This window comes from Spinacia oleracea, chromosome 4, assembly GCF_020520425.1.
Source record: "Spinacia oleracea cultivar Varoflay chromosome 4, BTI_SOV_V1, whole genome shotgun sequence".
NCBI lineage: Eukaryota > Viridiplantae > Streptophyta > Magnoliopsida > Caryophyllales > Amaranthaceae > Spinacia > Spinacia oleracea.
In genome coordinates, this window is record NC_079490.1 from 73,118,425 (window position 1) to 73,138,238 (window position 19,814).

Below are 19,814 nucleotides of genomic sequence, written 5' to 3' on the forward strand. Positions count from 1 at the left end.
TTTCCAAACCATAATTTGTATGGAGTCTTTTCGACAGCTTTAGACGGAGCTCTATTTATAGTGAGTGCAGCTGTATTTAGTGCATGTCCCCAAAATTCTAATGGAAGTTCGGCCTGACCCATCATTGACCTGACCATGTCTAGCAAGGTTCTGTTCCTCTGTTCCGATACACCGTTCCATTGTGGTGTTCCAGGAGGAGTCAATTCTGATAGAATTCCACATTCTTTCAGATGGTCATCAAATTCATAGCTCAGATATTCACCGCCTCTATCAGACCGCAGTGCCTTAATCTTCTTGCCTAATTGATTCTCTACTTCACTCTGAAATTCCTTGAATTTGTCAAAGGATTCAGACTTATGCTTCATTAGGTAGACATAACCATACCTACTGAAGTCATCAGTGAAAGTGATAAAGTAGCTGAAACCACCTCTAGCATTTGTACTCATTGGTCCACATACATCTGTATGGATTAAACCCAATAGTTCATTTGCTCTTTCTCCAACTTTAGAGAAAGGTTGCTTTGTCATTTTGCCAAGTAAACATGATTCGCATTTACCATAATCCTCTAAGTCAAATGGTTCTAGAATTCCTTCCTTTTGAAGTCTTTCTAAGCGTTTCAAGTTTATATGGCCTAATCGACAATGCCACAGATAGGTGAGATCTGAATCATCCTTTTTGGCCCTTTTGGTATTTATGTTATATACTTGTTTGTCGTGATCTAATAAATAAAGTCCATTGACTAATCTAGCAGATCCATAAAACATCTCTTTAAAATAAAACGAACAACTATTGTCTTTTATTAAAAAGGAAAATCCCTTAGCATCTAAGCAAGAAACTGAAATGATGTTTTTAGTAAGACTTGGAACATGGAAACAATCTTCCAGTTCCAAAACTAGCCCGGAGGGCAACGACAAAAAGTAAGTTCCTACAGTTAATGCAGCAATCCGTACTCCATTTCCCACTCGTAGGTCGACTTCACCCTTGCTTAACTTTCTACTTCTTCTTAGTCCCTGTGGATTGGAACATAAGTGTGAGCCACAACCTGTATCTAATACCCAAGAAGTTGAATTAGCAAGTATACAGTCTATAACGAAAATACCTGAAGATGGAACGACTGTTCCGTTCTTCTGATCTTCCTTTAGTTTCAAGCAATCTCTCTTCCAATGCCCCTTCTTCTTGCAGTAGAAGCATTCGGATTCAGAAGTGGGTTGACTGACCTTCCTCTTTACAGATTTGGCGCCAGTTTGCTTAGTTGGGCTGGCCTTGTTGCCACCTTTCTTAGCATTCCTCTTCTTTCCAGATTTCTTGAACTTGCCCCCACGCACCATAAGCACATCCTGCTTATCACTTTTGAGCGTCTTTTCAGCGGTCTTCAGCATACCGTGAAGCTCAGTGAGCGTTTTGTCCAGACTATTCATACTGTAGTTCAGTTTGAACTGATCATACCCGCTATGAAGAGAATGGAGGATGGTGTCTATAGCCATTTCCTAAGAAAACTGCTGATCCAGCCGACTCATATTCTCAATGAGTCCAATCATTTTGAGAACATGTGGACTTACGGGCTCGCCTTTCTTAAGCTTGGTCTCAAGAATTTGCCTATGAGTCTCGAATCTTTCGACTCGAGCCAGATCTTGGAACATGTTCTTCAACTCACTGATGATTATGAAAGCATCTGAGTTGATGAACGTTTTCTGCAGATCCGCACTCATGGTGGCGAGCATTAGACATTTCACATCCTTGTTGGCATCAATCCAACGATTGAGGGCTGCCTGAGTGACCCCGTCGCCTGCGGCTTCGGGCATCGCCTCATCTAGGACATACTCCTTTTCTTCCTGCATAAGAACTATTTGCAAGTTCCTTTGCCGGTCAAGGAAGTTTTTCCCGTTCAACTTCTCCTTTTCGAGAATTGATCGAATGTTGAATGAATTGTTGTTTGCCATATTAAAAACTACAATCGAAAAGAATAAACAAATAAATAACCATTCACAGTTTCTCTTAATAAACTTAAATTCTAGCATACATGCATAATTCAATGTTTATTAAGCATTTTATTCAAGTTATGTGTTCCGGCAGGTGTGAATAAAATGATTCCAAGATCCTAAAATCATTGAAGAACTAAGCACAGTTTGTCGACTTAATCCTAGAACATCTTAGGTAAGCAAAAGCCTTTTGCTAATAGTCTAGAAACTATTCTTGGTTGATAGGTACGTCTAAGAACTTATTAGGTAAACCTATCGATTTTGCCACGACATAAAAGGACTCCTTACTTATATCGTTGAGTTTCACCAAAACTAACATGTACTCACAATTATTTGTGTACCTTGCCCCTTTAGGACCAATAAATAACACCTCGCTGAGCGAAAACTATTACTAGATTGATGTAAAGGATATCCAAGCAAGTGTATATTTTGGCATGGCACCTTATAACTCAATTTTTAAGTTTGGAACTTAAGACTCTTACTATGTTGGTTAGATTTTAAGTGAACTAAAATCCTTAATCATGCAACATAATCAAGCTTTTCATCTCATGCATTTTAAGACATATTTAAAAGCAATAAATAACTTAAAACATGCATAAGATAAATGTGATCTAGTATGGCCCGACTTCATCTTGAAGCTTTGACTTCAAAGTCCGCCTTGAAAATCTCCGTGGGAGGCACCATTTTCTTCAAATAGGATAAGCTATAACTAATTACAACTATTTGATGGTACGCAGACCATATTTGAATTGAAAAACAACTTTGGTACTTTAGACCAATTACATTCAAATTAATGGTACGCAGACCATATTTTCTATCCTATTTGGGCCATACTAGTCACTTCATAACCTGCAAAACAGTACATATACAATATATACCATTCACCCATTCATTATCATGAATGGCCCACATAGCTGGTTAGTAAAACACATTATGCATCACGTAAACATTTGCAGCAATTAATCAAGGGCACCAATAATCTACCAATTATTCAGTCCTTATTAATTCTAATCAAGTTGTTTTAATCTTAAGGATTTGTAGACCTAATCAAGAGTTTATGACTAAAAGGGCTCCCACTTAAACCAATAAATTCATATGCTTTACTAATTTTAAACATAAAAATGTATTTCTAGTCTAACCAGAAACATACAAATTTAATTAAAATTTAAAGCTCATATAAATTTATAATTGAATCCAAAAGTTTAATTTAATTTCAGTCGTATTTAAATTAATTCATGATTTTAATTTTAGTAAAATAATTAGAATAAATAAAATTTATTATAATTACAATATTCAAAATCAAAATCCAAGAAAATAATTTAAATTATTAATTTTAAAATTAAGTAAAATTACGTAAACTGAAAAATTTCAAATTAAACATTCAAAACGATCTAATCGAAACGCAAACACCCTACGCATCGCACGCCCATGGGCCGCACGCACACAGCCATCGCTGGCCATGTGCGCGCAGCCCATGCGCTCGTCGCATAGCTGCTGCATCTCCATCGGAAGCCATCGCACGCTGTGGTGTTTGCTGCGCGCGCGCCAGCGCTCGACGCACGCGAGCCATCGCTCGTTGTGCGCGCTCGCCAGCGCACGCTGCGCGCGCTCCATCGCTCGCTGTGCGCGCGAGCCATCGCTCGCTGTGCGCGCGAGCCATCGCTCGCTGTGCGCGAGCAATTGCGCGCGTTCAACGCTGGGCGCAGCGCTCGTGGCACGCGAGCTTGCGCTCGATGCGCGCGAGGCTACGCGCGCTTGCGCGAGGCAGTGCGCGTTGTGGCGCAGCTCGCTTGCTGCCCACACGCGACTGCCATGGCTTGCCTTTCGCCCATGCCCATACGTCCATAGCTCGTGGCCCACGACACAAGGCAGGGCTGCTGCCTTGTGCTCGTGCACCATGCCTTGCTCATTGCATTCGTGCCGCACGGGCGACGAGCTCCCTTGCTCGTCGTCGCATGCCCGCACTATACAACACCCCTTAAGGGTAACACGAAGCGTCCATTGCTTTGTGCGTGCAAGTTATATGAACGAATCGCATAAAAAATTTAAAATTTATATTTAAAATTAATGACAAATTAATAAATAATTTTAATTTCATAATTTTAGGGCGAAAAATCGAAAATTTATTATTCAATTGATTTCCGATTATTATGGATTCAAGCCTAGGTCATAAAAATTTAAAATTTATCATAAATTTACAATTTTTATGGTGGTTTTTAATCATAGGTTTCTAATTAAATTATAATTAATTATGAAAATCAAATTAATTCTAAATTATTCTAATTTTCAACAAATTAATCATAATTACAAATTAGATTGCATAATTAACAAGGCTAGGCATTCAAACTTGTTAAACATATACAGTAGGTCAATCAAAAATTCAAGATTTATCAACAAGAATCGCAAATATTTAATTTAACATCTTAAATTTACGAAATTTTGCATTCGAAAAACTAAAACCTTCGAAAAGTCATAGTTAGGCTTCGAATTTGAGAATTCTGGGTTCGGCAGAAAAAAATTATTTTTTTCAAAATTTTAGAATGCCTTTTACATGCGGAATTGACACAAAAATCACTCGATTTGGATGAGTAACGAAGAAACTGCCGAAAAACTGCGTACGTATAATTAAATAAACGCAATTTGCAATTAATTAACAATAACGAAAATTAATCACCCCTTTTAATTCTTGCAAATTTTTAATATTTAACCATGTTCATGCAATTTAGATTATGAAAATAATAAGGGGCTCGTGATACCACTGTTAGGTTATGATACATATGACAGTTCATAAATCATGCGGAAAAACCATTTAGCCAGGAATACATATTATTTACACATAATCATATAGCATAATTTAGATGCATACTCTTTGTTGCGTGCCTTCCCTAGCTGCGCCCGAACCGAACAAGAACAAGTCTTTAGGACTCCAAGTGTCGTCCCTCCGTAGATAGTCCACAGCACGTCCGGATCCGCCTTAAGATTGACCAACTAGAATCGCCCTTAAGGTACTAGAATTTTCGGCACTCTTAGGTAAGAAATATGACTGAATTTTTCTCTCAAAACTCACTTTGAATACTTGAATTAATCTCTGAAAATATGTGACCCTAGGCACGTATTTATAGAGTTATGGAAAGGGAATTGGAATCCTAGTAGGATACGAATTAATTAAACTTAGAATCCTATAAGAACTCTAATTAATTAATTTATCCTTTTAGGAATAGGAATTTAATCATATACTAATTCTAATAGTTTTAGGAATCGTGCATGAACACAAACTCACACACACACGGCAGCCACGATGGGCCGCCCATGCGTGCGAGCAGCAGCCCACGCAGCGAGGCCATGGCCTTGGCGCGCGCTGGGCCTGCCTTGCGGTGGGCCTGGGCGCTGCCTTGGCTGGGCGCGCGTTTGGCTTGCTGGGCGATGGCCCGACTTCGTGCTGGGCCTTCGTCCGGCATGCCTCGTCCGATGCTAATTCGTACGATACGATTCCGATTAAATTCCCGGTTCCGGAATTCATTTCCGATACGAACAATATTTAATATTTCCGATTCCGGAATCAATTTCCGTTTCGAACAAATATTTAATATTTCCGTTTCCGGAATTATTTTCCGATTCCGATAATATTTCCGATTCTGACAATATTTCCGTTTCCGGCAATATTTCCGATTCTGGTAATATTTCCATTTCCGATAATATTTTCCGATACGTACCATGTTTCCGTTTCCGGCAACATCTACGACTTGGATAATATTTATATTTCCGATACGATCCATATTTCCGTTTCCGGCAATATCATCGTTTCCGGAGTATTCATTTCTTGCCTGTGACGATCTCAGCTCCCACTGAAACCAAGATCCGTCGATTCCGAATATCCATAGATGGAGTATCTAATGCCATTAAATACTTGATCCGTTTACGTACTATTTGTGTGACCCTACGGGTTCAGTCAAGAGTAAGCTGTGGATTAATATCATTAATTCCACTTGAACTGAAGCGGCCTCTAGCTAGGCATTCAGCTCACTTGATCTCATTGAATTATTAACTTGTTAATTAATACTGAACCGCATTTATTAGACTTAACATAGAATGCATACTTGGACCAAGGGCATTATTTCCTTCAACTACTAGCCTCACCTGGGGGAGTCCGGCTTATTTCCCCCGCCGGCACCTTGATGGATCTCCCTCCTGAGAAAGAATGGTCCATCTGCTGACCTCTAAGCCGCAAGTCAGCAATGTTTGCCGTCTTTTTCGTCCTCGCCATCGTGTCCTGCATAAAGACGCAATGGGAGGCCGAACTTAACGACGGGCTTAAAAGGAAACAATGAGGGATATTGGTGCGGCGCAGATCAGACCACCAAATCCAGGAGCTCCAACCTTAACGGCTCGAGAAACATAGGCCATTGTTCCAAAAAGAAAAATAGACGATGCCAACACTGACAAAAAAAACACAATACAAAAATAACTTATTGAAATCAGGCCCTTACCTCAAAAAATAACGGAGATGATGGCGTCACAGGTGAGCGTCGCGAAAAGAAGACGAAAGGCTTGTCCGGTCTTTCCTTCGTCTTAAGAATGGGCCGAATCGAAGTAAGCGCCAAGAATCTCTGTAAAATCTCTCCCTAGAAAAGCATAGAGGTGAATTTTGGAAAGTGAAAAATGAAAATTTTACCCCCCTTCGCATATATATAGGGAGGGCAGAATGGGAAAGGTCGCCACGTGGCGCACTCTCCTCGGTTCAAAACGCCCAATCAGGAGATCAGGGGTCAAGGAAGGGCACCACGCCAATCGTCTTACCGTAATACCCTTCTTGAGGGGCAAATGATGTGGGTAAAAATACCCTCGCATACGTGGCCCAATTGCCGCGAGACACGTGGCACTCCCTTACTGGCTGGCCGCCTATTGGGCTGCCACTTAGGAGTCATCCATGTGCTCATGGGTGACTGGCCTAATTATGCCAACCACTTTAGAGCCCATGGCCCATAGGGAGTTATGATGGTGACACATGTCACCATCTTACACACCAACCAATCATATGAGCTCACTTTAGGGTTTCCCCCAAAAAGGGGGGGACTATAAATATTCCCATTTCCCAAGAAATGGACACACAATTCTAGATAGAGAAACATTCTACTACTTACTTTAATGCTTTCTGTTTATTAATTACATCTTCCTTAAAACTCGTGTCTTACTTAAGCATCGGAGGGAATATTCCTTCGGGAATATTCTTGTTTTGTAGGTACGCCGCCGACGTGGACTGGACTCGACACTACGTGGAACCTGATACCTCCTCGTCATCATCCAAGGAAAAACTCCCACAACAACACCCAAGACCAAAAAATACGACCAACACTAGGTGCATACGGTTTTAATGCTGCTCCAGTCAAGTTTATTCCATTATCTGTAAGTCAGTAACTGGCTGTCTGTAACTGGCTGTCTGGTATTTTACCCTCTTAACATCTTTCACATAGAAACAAGTAAGAAGGCCTACTGTATTCCCGTTAATAGGCTGTTGTACTTCCGAAAGTAATAGAACGATCTTACTCCGTATATCAGGAAAAAATATATTACATTACATGTTTAACCAAGGTCAAATCAGGGGGAATTAGTGTAAAACGACTTGTATGTCTGGCTCATCACTAAAAGCTAAATCATACAACATATGTATCCTTCAACCAAGGTTAAATCAGGGATACTTCGTAAATACAAAATAATGCAGCCACATGAATATGGATTGCCAATAGAAGCTAGACATATACAACCTAGCTTCGTTGAAGAACTATAACCAGATGTTGGTATAAGCTAAGCAGTTTACTGAAATGAACCAGATATATGACGCAATATTATGCAATCTTGTTAACCATACATGATTAGTCATTATACTTCCTTAAGGTGATTGATGAGCACGAGTAACAGGAGCAACAACATACCTAGAGCGAGAACGAGAGGGAGATCTCGAGCGGGACTTAGAAGGAGATCTAGAATAACAACGGCGTAAATTTCTTCGCGGAGATATACTGCATCAAAGGAGACCTTTCAGCATAGTTTCATTATCATAAAACCTTATCACAAAATCCATCTTAAAACAAATAACAGCACCTGTGGTTGCGGCTGCAGCTTCGACTATAATTACAGCCACGGTTGTAGCTTCTGCTTCTCGACCTGTCATCTAGACTCAGACTCCTCGAGTCCTCCCTCACCTGGAGATGTAAAATAAATGTGAATAACTATAAGAAAACAGTAATACCCAGTTTGATAATCAACTCTTTTTGAGACGTACTCGGATATAAGTGCGAGAGAATGCATTACGAAATTCAGAATTATCCAGCTTCCTGAACTGCATTAAAGGCAACGCCTGATTAGTCTATTAGAAAAAAAGAACACTAAACAAAATTACCACTAAACAACTAAAAGAACAAAACATCTTACAGCACGTTTCATATCATTATAATTTGCATATTCAACAACTCCAGGCGTGCCTGCAAAAAGAACGCTTTATCGGGCCAAAGGGCAACTTTACAACTAGAAGTATGCAGTGAACAAAACATCTCCACTTTTAAGGATGACCCTAAAGGCCTGCACCACATATTAGACTAAACAATAATCCGAATGATTACACAATGTGAGAGCCAACATAAGTTCGAAAAGATAAGAACTTTCAGATTTTCTGGTCCAAATTTCAAGACTTAGCCTTGAATTCAACTTAATGCGGATAGTTAGCTCATCCTCTTATATGCATGGTCGTCAGCATCTGTCACATGCTAGCTTGCATAAAGGACTATGAGCTTTTTAGGGAAGGTAGAGGTATGGATATACCTAGTAAAGGCGGTAATCATTGTGGAACTTAAGTACCATGATGCATTCCAGATAATACGAGGAAATTGTCAAAACCAAAAGGGGTAAAAATATTAACACAAGTAAAATGCTAGAGAGTTTTTAAGCCGATTAAACTTTAGGACCAGATATCACATTTACTACCTAGAGTTACAGAACGATATGATAAAATTAATCAGTGCCACTAATACAAGAAACACTAGGAAGGCAACAACTCAAGGATCATCAAAAGCACCAACTAACCACCATAACGACGGTCCTTGAATACATCAGAGAAACAAACTTCACCGGCTCGTCGCATGTGATCCTGATATTGATACATATACAAATCAGAACAACATGAATAATAGATAGAAGACATATAATGGGAATAGGAACATCGAACTCGTGCGAGACACAAACTGCACAGCGAATATATGGGTAAATAAATGAGGCGGTTTTGAGTAATATGGGGCGGTAAATAGTAAGCCCCTTAATTTGTTCGAATTAGTTATTCAATCAATATTGCAGCGAATAAACTTTTTATCAGGGTTATTGCAGGGGCTTTAAAATGTACGCTGCAATAAAAATGGGCTATTACAAGGGGCTTTTATTCTATACGCTGCAAAAAGCTCTTTTGTAGGGGGAAATTAATTTGTATGCTGCAACAACCCTTTAAAGGGTTTGACCCGCGTTGACCAACTAGTTGTTGAAGCGTATAATACATGTACGCTGCAACAAGGGGGCTGCAATAGGGGTTTTTTCTACTAGGGCGGGATTTATCGCCCCATGTGGTACCTGGGTGAGCGGGTGACTCTTCAGCATATTAGTGTGGGCCGACTCGTTCCCTTGGATCCTCCAGAGTCCATGATGCTCAAGGCTGCCGAGGTGGCTCAGGTCTATGTGGAGGACATGGAGCCGGGTGGTGATTCCCTTTGTCCCCCAGGGGAGAACTTTGTAGACAAGGGTGCTAGCTACATAGACTTCCTGCCGAGGCTTGCTCCGGCCGTTCGCTTTGTGCCACTGGTAAGTTTTGGATTTGAATCGTGTATTCTCGTATTCTTATCTTCTTGTACTCTTGTATGACTTGAATCTTGTATGTGTGCTTGTAGGTCAAGGAGGTTGACCCAGAGGATGTACCCTATGCTGACAGGGTCCTCCACTTATGGCCCCGACGACGCTCCTGTACAAAGTTCAAAATTCAAGCATCAGATATCTATATACAAGTTTCAAGATACAAGCATCACTCGGTCTCTATATGCGAGCGTCTTGGTCAGCTTGACACTCAGCTTCTTCAAGGAATCAATTACCAGCATCCAACGGTGCACTCTTGCTCGAGGCGCCTGCATATATACAAAATTCAAATAAAATTCTATATACAAGACTACAACCATTTCAAGAAATACAAAAGCAATCACAACTGCATAATGCTCAAGAAGAGCATTGGCCGCCATCCGCTCTTTGGGAGAGGCCATCGAGACAGTGAGCTCTACCTGCTCCCAATCCGAGTCTGGTCAGAGTTTTCTATAAAGATGGATGCATAGAAAACGTTAGACGACTAGAATGCAAGATGACTAGTAGTTCTGTTTCTTGAACTATGTGGACATGGCGATGTCGCAATCATTTGCATAGATACTTACTTTGGGAAGACAAGAATCGGAAAGACCTATGAAACTTTACTGTAAGAGATGAAAATCTGTCATAAGTAAATTTCATTAAAATTATTAGACACTAATCCTCAATACCTGAGTGATTTGAGATTACTTGCTTGAGAACTGGTTACTTTGACGTTGCAAACCGTCGCACCATAAAAGGAGGCTATAAAGGCAACACTCGGGTAATCACCTATCAAACAAAGTCTAAACTCAAGATTGCAAGATTGGGATTGTCCTCCCATAAATCGGGATGAAATGCTGAAAGTTGTACAAGGCCACTCGGAGAGCTAGAAACTGTAAAATGCATGGCCGTGCTCAGATGAATCATAGGCTATGATTATCTGTTTATTTGATCAGTTGAACTCTGAAACCGAGAAACACCTCTGGACATAATAAGGATGACAACTCTTACCTTATGTTCAAGAGCAAGCATTGAGCGACAAAGGAATTAAGAAATGCACACTCGTCCCTAAGGACAAGTGGGAGACTGAAGGAAATAATGCCCTTTGTCCAAGTATGCATTCAATGCTAAGTCTAATAAATGCGGTTCAGTATTAAATTATACAAGTTAATAATTCAGTGAGATCAAGTGAACTGTATGCCTAGCTAGAGGCCGCTTCAGTTCAAGTGGAATTAATAATATTAATCCACAGCTTACTCTTGACTGAACCCGTAGGGTCACACAAATAGTACGTGAACGGATCAAGTATTAAATGGAATTAAATACTCCATTTATGAATATTCGGAATCGACGGATCTCGGTTCCAGTGGGAGCTGAAATCGTCAAAAGGCAAATTATGGATACTCCGGAAACGATGATATTGCCGGAAACGGAAATGTGGATCGTATCGGAAAAATAAATATTATCCAAGTCGTAGATGTTGTCGGAAACGGAAACATGGTACGTATCGGAAAATATTATCGGAAATGGAAATATTGCTGGAATCGGAAATATTGCCGGAAACGGAAATATTGTCAGAATCGGAAATATTATCGGAATCGGAAAATAATTCCGGAATCGGAAATATTAAATATTTGTTCGAAACTGAAATTAATTCCGGAATCGGAAATGTTAAATATTGTTTGAATCGGAAATGAATTCCGGAATCGGAAAATTAATCGGAAGCACGTCGTACGAAATAAGCATCGGACGAGCTTGCTAGAAGAAGGCCCCGCACGAAGCCAGGCCCATGCCTAGCAAGCCCAGCGGGCAAGGCATGAGCAACAAAACAGCCAAAGGCACGCAAGGCCCGGCACAAGGCCAGGCCCAACGCGCCCTTGGACTGCGAGGCAACACGCGGGCTGCGAGCAAGGGGCAGCGAGCTCGTGTGGGTTGCGAAGCCTGCGAAGGACTTCTCGCGCGCGGGCATGGCCTGCTCGGTTGTGGGTCGTGCTCGTGTGCGTGTTGGAGTTTGTGCATGCATCGAATCCTTAAGCGATTAGATTAAAGATTAATTTCCTAAGTTACTAGTTTTAAGTAAACTTTAATTCTAATATATTTAGAATACTTGAATCCTAGTAGACTTCTAATTCCATTATTCCTACTCCCTAAATATGTGATGGCATTCACAAATTTAAGAACACATAATTTCAATATTCACCTAGTTTTAAGGATTAAATCTAAGTCTAATATTTGCCTAAAATATGCGAACGTATTCATAGAACCTTAGGTGCAAATCTAGTTAATTAAATCTAAGGCGGATCCAAACGTGCTGTGGACTATCTACGGAGGGACGACATTTGGAGTCCTAGACTTGTTCTTGTTCGGTTCGGGCGCAGCTAGGGAGGGCACGCTACAAAGTGTATGTATCCTAAATTATGCTAATTGTTATGTGGCAATTAATTTGGATTCCTGGCTTTATGGTTTTTCCGCATGATTTATATTCAATTATATGTATCAAAACCTAAAATTATGAATTTCTAATTTGGTTCATTGGGTTCTTTTTGTGAAAGTTGGGAGCGAAAATGTCATTTTAAGCTACATATGGCCATTAACGACCCAAACGGGCTTTAGATGTGCATAAATAGCTAGGAATGAGTTTTATAAACCTTAAAATAATCATAATAAACATGTAAATGGTTTAGAATGTTTACATAGGTTCTTTTGTGAAATGGGGAGCAAAATTGTCATTTTAGGCTACATATGACCTATAACGACCCATACGAGCTTTAGATGTCCAAAAATAGCTTGGAATGAGTCTTATAAACCTTAAAGTAATCATATTAAACATGTAAATGGTTTAGAATGTTTACTTAGGTTCATTTTGTGAAAGTTGGGAGCAAAAATGCTATTTTAGGCTACATCTGACCTTTAACGAGCAAAATGAGCTAAGAACGTGCATAAAAAGTTTGGAATCAGTCTTATAAACCTTAAAATAATCATATTTAACATGTAAATGGTAAGGAAAGTTTACGTAGATTCGTTTTGTGAAATTTGGGAGAAAAAAATGTCATTTTAGGCTATATATGACCTATAACGACCCAAACGAGCTTTAGATGTGCATAAAATGCTTGGACCGAGTCTTATAAACCTTAAACTAATAATACTGAATATGTAAATGGCTAAGAATAAGTCATTAAGTTCTTTTTGTGAAAGATGGGAGCGAAATGACATTTTAGACTACATATGACCTATAACGACCTAAACGAGCTTTAGATGTGCATAAATGGCTAAGAATGAGTCTTATAAACCTTAAAATAATCATATTAAACAGGTAAATGGTTTAGAATGTTTACTTAGGTTCGTTTTGTGAAATTTGGGAGCAAAAAACCATTTTAGGCTACAAATGACTTATAACAAACCAAACGAGCTTTAGATGTGCATAAATTGACCAACGTGGATGAGAAGGAGGATTGAAAATCTAATACTAAGTGTATTAAACATGCACAGGGTTTAGAATTCCTATTTTGGTTAATTAGTTGAGAGTTGGGAGTGAAAACGGCTATTTTAGTCAAAATATGACATATAATGATCAAAAGAGCCTTAAATGTGCATATATTGACCAAAGTAGATAAGAATGAGGATCGACAACCTAATACTAAGTTTTTTAAACATGTAAAAGGTTAAGAATTCCTATTTTGGTTCATTAGTTGAGAGTTGGGAGCGAAAATGACTATTTTTGTCAAAATATAACATGTAAGGATCGAACGAGCCTTAAATGTGCATAAATTGACAAAAGTAGATGAGAATGAGGATTGGAAACCTATTAACACGGGAAGATTTTTGTACAATTTCAAGCCCTGAACACTAGTTTATAGCATGGTTAGCATGTCAAGGAAGTTGCAGACAAGGGACAAGACTCTCTTAGTTGGGCATCTATGATAATATCAAGTGCCTGATTTGTGATAACCTCATTGAAACTCGCTCATCAGAATATATTCTCTGATTGTATTTCAGTTAGATGTATGAATGAGATAAAGCAATAGCTGGGGACGACGATGCAGCCTAGCTCAAAATATGTTAAAGTGGATCTCCAGATGCAAAACAAGAAGATTCAGAAATGAAGGTGTATGTTACAGCAATGAATTCATTTCAGCCATTTATCTTGTCTGAAGAGTAAGAAATGATTCCATGTGGAATCAGAAAATTCTGACAATTGAGAGTTGTATATAACATTAAAAGGGATGTGAAATATTGAGTTTTGTATAGAAATGTAAATAAAGTTAGTCAACTTGATACAAATTGGTAAAAGTAGATTGCAATTAGGCTTTAGCTTTGTTGTTTTCTCTTCTCTGTGTTAGAAATGTCCATCCTAGAAGGTTCATTCCTAGCTTCTAAGATTGAGTTGTAAATCTGGTTTGAGTGAAGGAAATATACTACACTTATTTAGCAAAAAAGAATATGATGCTCTACTTTGGTGATATTTATATCTTGGTCGTAGAGGAACATATAGCTCTTTTATTTAAGTATAGATAGTTCATACTTCGTTAAGTTGGACAAATATGAACATAAAAGTTCCTTTTTCACTACAACAGCTAAGATGAACATATTGAAATTCTTGCATCAAAACAGCGAAAGTGAACATATGTTTCTTTTTTATTTCAGCAGCGAAAAATAACATATATTTCGTGTATATAAAATGATCAACATATCATACATGTTGATTTATATATTCGTCTGACTAGGATGTACAGGTCTGAGGTTCATTATTTAATAATTGGCTACTTTGATGTACATAAAATCAATTTAAAATCACGTGCATGTACTTTACAAATAACTAAAGATTAAACATTTCTAAATGATAAATAACTTTGAAAATTGAAGAATAATGAACAAAAATTGTGTACCTCTCCAAAAGACATGTCCCAGGTCTCCTTCAGCAGCTTCAAAACCAAAAAAAAAATATCAACAAAATAATAGAGGAGACACAATTAGGATACGACATAAATAATCTTTAAAAAACCAGAAAGGATACGACAAACTTAATAATAGAGGAGACACAATTACTCGTTTAATTTGGCCAATGTATTCCAGATCCTCGGGAGTATAGGTTCTGGTTCTACATCAGCTTGTGGAGCAATACAACTAATGCAGGAAATTACATTTGGATATCTAGAGAACCTCTACGGAGGTGCATTGGTATTCCCCTATCACTCCCCTTTTTCCCTACAGTTGATCAAGTTAGGTGAAGGTTGTAGGGGTGTTTTTTCCGGTGAGTGTTATTTGGATTTTGTATTCCCCCTACGGATTTTGTAGGTTTTTGAATTTCGAAGGAGTCGCTACCAAACAATATTTAAGGGTCCGGTTTGGAAAGAACAAAGTTGACTCTCATGGATAAGGCATTGAATCTTATAAACGGATGGGTGAGATCCGGGCAAGGGAACGAAATGCTTATTTTGCGAGCTTTTGAAATTGTATTCGAGTATATGACAAGAATCGTTTTCGAATGATCCTAGTCATAACACTAATTAGTTGGTTTGAGCATGCATTTTAGAACATAGAAATTGCTATTTGTACGTGGTCACTTCGCTTTAAAGTTAATTAAAGGAACCTAAGGCCGGTTTGTCCAAGAATTATCTTTGTTATGCGTGATGTAACCTTTTGTATGTTATTGAATTTAGCATGTGAGGTGATGAAATCAATAAACACGTAAAGCATCATCACAAGATAGTAAGAATTATTGGAATGCGTACAAAACCACATCACCTTGAAAAAAAGTGAGTAAAGAGTGCGGAATTGTAATTGCAAAAGTAAAGGTGCAATATTGAAAGTGCGTTATTGACCTGCGACATTGAAATTGCGTTAGTGAAAGTGCAATATTGAAATGCGTTATTGAAATGTGCGATATTGAAAGGCAATATTGAAATTGTATTATTGTACTTAAGATCCGAACGCAAAACAACTACTTAATAATAAGTGTGCCGGACACGGATTCAATTCTAAAAATCTCAACTTTAGATGAGTTGCTCATCATAAAGCATCTTTGATTTTGGTTAATGAAATAGAACTTGAATATTGAAATTATGAGTCTTGAATCTCAAAGATTAGACCTTTTAATATTAAAAAGGCCTCACATTTAATGTGCTCCATAACTTGAAATTGATTCTAGTTTAAGGAATTGATTACAAATAACCTTAAACATCATTGAATCTTGAAAGTAGGACTTGTATTTAAACACCAAAAATAAGGGTTCATGTGTTTTAAGCCCTTTATAAGGAGGGTTTTAAGCCCTTTGTAACTGCAAATTAGTGACTGCATTAGGGAGGCTCTCATTGCTTTGTAACCACCGAATTTAAAGGCCCTTAAATGGCTGTTTAAAGCTTTGTAACTGCCGTTCTTTGGCTGTTGTTTTAGGCTATTTATAGCCAGCTTGCTGAATGGAATAAACAACCAATTGGAAGAATAAACACTTGTTTTCAGTTTACTTTGAATTATTGATTATAATTCTGCCTTTTCTTTGTTTTTGGACGTGTTTCCTACTCAAAGAGTCGATTGTGAGTCAATAGGTCTTGTCTTGCAATCACGATCAACGAGCTAAAGGTCTAGCTTGTTAATCAACTATCCTTAATTATACAACGAGTTTTTAAACTCGTATCATTAGTGGTATCAGAGCAAGGTTCGTGATTCTTACGAGCAAAAAAAAAAAAAAAAGGATTTTGACGATCCAGACTTTCTACAACATCTCCAAGAAGCCTTGAAGAACATTCGAGATGGGGGATTTCGAAGGCATCCTAGACGTGATCCACTACGGGTTGTGGATGAATTCAAAGTCACAGAACTTCCTAAATTTGTTGGTGGACAGATCCAGAAGCTTATTTGGAGTGGGAGCGCAAGATAGAGCGAATGTTCGATTTCAAGGACATTGATGATGAGAAGCGTTGCAAATATGACATATTGAAGCTAGGACGAGGAGCTTCATTGTGGTTTGAGGGACTGAAATCCAAGAGAATTCGTGATGGGAAGGAGAAAATCACCTCTTGGGAGTCTTTGAAACGTAAGCTACGTAAAAGGTATGTGCCAACAACTCATAGAATAACGACTTATCGTAAAATTGCTGAATTGAGGCAAGGAAAAATGAGTTTGGCTGAATGTATAGATAAGTTTGAAAACTTGTCCTTAATGGGGGAAATTGAGGAGATTGAGGAACAAAAACTGTCCAGATTTTTAAGGGGTTTAAACTACAATATTTCCAATACCGTAGACCTTTATCCATATTCTGATTTTGATACTCTTTGTGGACTTTGTTTAAAATTGGAAAACCAAGGGAAGGCAAAATATGGGGGAGGGTCAAGTATGGATGGTAAGGCCAAGTCTTGGGCTAAATCCGAAACTGTCTTGAAACAATACACATCACCTAGTACCGTAGGTTCAAGTAATTCTACGGCTGCCCCAAAATTAACTAACCCATCCAAAGAAACTAGTCTGTCCAAGGTGCGTTGTTTTAAGTTTCAAGGGTTTGGGCATTATCAAAATGCGTGTCCAAATAAACGGGTAGTGACCTTGAGAGAAGGTGTTGAGTGCCGTGAGGAGTTGTTTGAAGAGGAGAAGAGGTTGGGGGACGTGTTTGTATTTGATGAGAGTGATCATGAAGAGGAGGAAGAGGGATATGAGGCTCCAATTTATGACACAAATATGGTTCTTAGAGCGCTACAAACTCAGATTTCACCTACTGATTTGGACCAACGAGAACAGTTATTTCATATTAAATGTCTAGTGAAGGATACGTGGTGTAGTGTGATTGTTGATGGGGGGAGTTGTACCAATGTTGCTTCTAGTGAAATGGTGTCAAAATTAGGCTTAATCACTACTGCCCATCCTAGGCCATACGCACTCCATTGGCTAGATGATGGTAATAGTGTGAAAGTGTCGAAGCAAGTAAGGGTTGGTTTGACTATGGGTTCGTATGTGGATGAGATTCTTTGTGATGTTATTCCTATGGATGCTTGTCATATTTTGTTGGGTCGTCCTTGGCAGTTTGATAGGGACGTGGTTCATAAAGGAAGAAGCAACGAGTATGAATTGAGAGACAAAGGCAAGAAAATTGTGCTAAAGCCTATGTCATCTCAAGCGGTTCGATCCATGAGTGTGAAGCAAAAAAAGAAGCCGAATCTCACCATGTTGGCTAGTGAACGAGAAATTGAGCAATCTCTAGATCATGGAGAGTTGGTATATTTGCTCGTGGCTAAGGAGAGTCCAATCGAAGGCCAAAATTGGAAAGAAGGCAGTCCCATTGCCGAATTGCTGTTTGAGTTCAAAGATGTATTTCCCGATGAATTACCACCAGGTTTGCCTCCTATTCGTGGTATTGAACATCAAATTGATCTTATTCCAGGAACTTCTTTGCCTAATAAGGTTGCCTATCGTTGCAATTCGGAGGAAACAAAGGAGTTGCAAAAGCAAATTGATGAACTTGTGAATCGAGGCTATGTGAGAGAAAGTTTTAGTCCATGTGTTGTTCCGGTGTTGCTTGTGCCTAAGAAAGATGGGACATGGCGAATGTGTGTTGATAGTAGGGCTGTGAATAACATTACCATCAAGTATCGTTTTCCAATTCCGAGACTTGATGATATGTTAGATGAACTCCATGGTTCGAAGTTGTTCTCAAAAATTGATTTGTGGAGTGGTTATCATCAGATTCGGATGCGTGAAGGAGATGAGTGGAAAACGGCTTTCAAGACAAAGCATGGTTTGTATGAATGGACCGTCATGCCATTTAATCTCACTAATGCTCCTAGTACGTTTATGAGGCTAATGAACAAAGTGCTTAAATCATTTTTGGGCAGATTCGTTGTGGTATATCTTGATGACATCTTGGTGTATAGTAAGGACGAAGAGGAGCATCTGATTCATTTGAGGGATGTTTTTGAAACCCTTAGAGCTCAAAAACTCTATGGGAAGCTAGAGAAGTGTTCATTCCTTGTTGACAATGTGGTATTCTTGGGCTATGTGGTTTCGAAGGATGGAGTGTCCGTGGATCAGTCCAAGATCGAGGCTATCAAATCATGGCCTAGTCCTAAAACTATAAGTGAGGTGCGTTCATTTCATGGTCTTGCTTCGTTTTATAGACGTTTTATTCGTGATTTCAGTACCATTACTAGTCCTATTACTAGTTGCTTGAAGAAAGGTGCTTTTGTATGAGGAGAGAAGGCTCAAAAGGCGTTTGATGTGATTAAAGAGCGTTTGTGTGCTGCTCCTATTTTGGCGCTGCCAGATTTTTCTCAACCTTTCAAGGTCGAGTGTGATGCTAGTGGTGTGGGAATTGGTGCTGTTTTGATCCAAGGTAAGCGTCCCATAGCTTATTTTTCTAAAAAGTTAGGGGGTGCTCATTTGAAATATTGCACTTTTGATAAAGAGTTCTATGCTATTGTTAGAGCTTTGTATCATTGGAGTCATTATTTGCGTTCTTGCCACTTTGTTTTGCATTCTGATCATGAATCTTTGAAGTATATTAATGGGCAACAAAAATTGAGTCCAAGGCATGCTAAATGGATTGAGTTCTTGCAATTCTTTCATTTTTCTTCAAAGTACAAAGATGGTAAAAGCAATATGGTGGCTGATGCACTATCACGAAGGTATACTTTGCTTGCTACACTTGATGTTCGTCTATTGGGGTTTGAGACCTTGAAAGACTTTTATCGTGATGATGGTGACTTTGGAGTCGCATTTGAGAAATGTGCAGTTGGTGCCTATGGAGAATATATGTTGCAAGATGGGTTTCTTTTCAAAGGCAATCGTCTTTGTATTCCTAAACACTCAATTCGTGAGCTACTAGTTCGTGAGGCTCATGGTGGAGGATTGGCTGGTCACTTTGGCATAGCCAAGACCTTGGAGATTTTAAGAGAGCATTTCTTTTGGCCTAAAATGTTAGGCGATGTAACAAACATTGTGAATAAATGCGTGACTTGTCATATGGCCAAGAGTTCTTTC

General features: G+C 38.9%; 1 protein-coding gene across 4 annotated transcripts in view; it reads right to left on the minus strand.

The window, feature by feature from the left end:
- LOC110804410 (serine/arginine-rich splicing factor SR30-like) overlaps nt 1–19,814 on the minus strand; it is a 67,623-nt gene that overhangs the window by 18,135 nt on the left and 29,674 nt on the right. For 3 of the 4 annotated variants that reach the window (XM_056843626.1, XM_056843624.1, XM_056843625.1), the window contains 5 exons: nt 14,735–14,770; nt 8,409–8,458; nt 8,260–8,316; nt 8,079–8,179; nt 7,910–7,996 (listed from right to left, as the gene is read on the minus strand). In XM_056843626.1, the coding sequence (XP_056699604.1) occupies nt 7,910–7,996; nt 8,079–8,179; nt 8,260–8,316; nt 8,409–8,458; nt 14,735–14,770 (331 nt within the window). The remainder of the gene's footprint in view (nt 1–7,909; nt 7,997–8,078; nt 8,180–8,259; nt 8,317–8,408; nt 8,459–14,734; nt 14,771–19,814) is intronic. The other variant, XM_056843627.1, reaches the window with a different exon arrangement.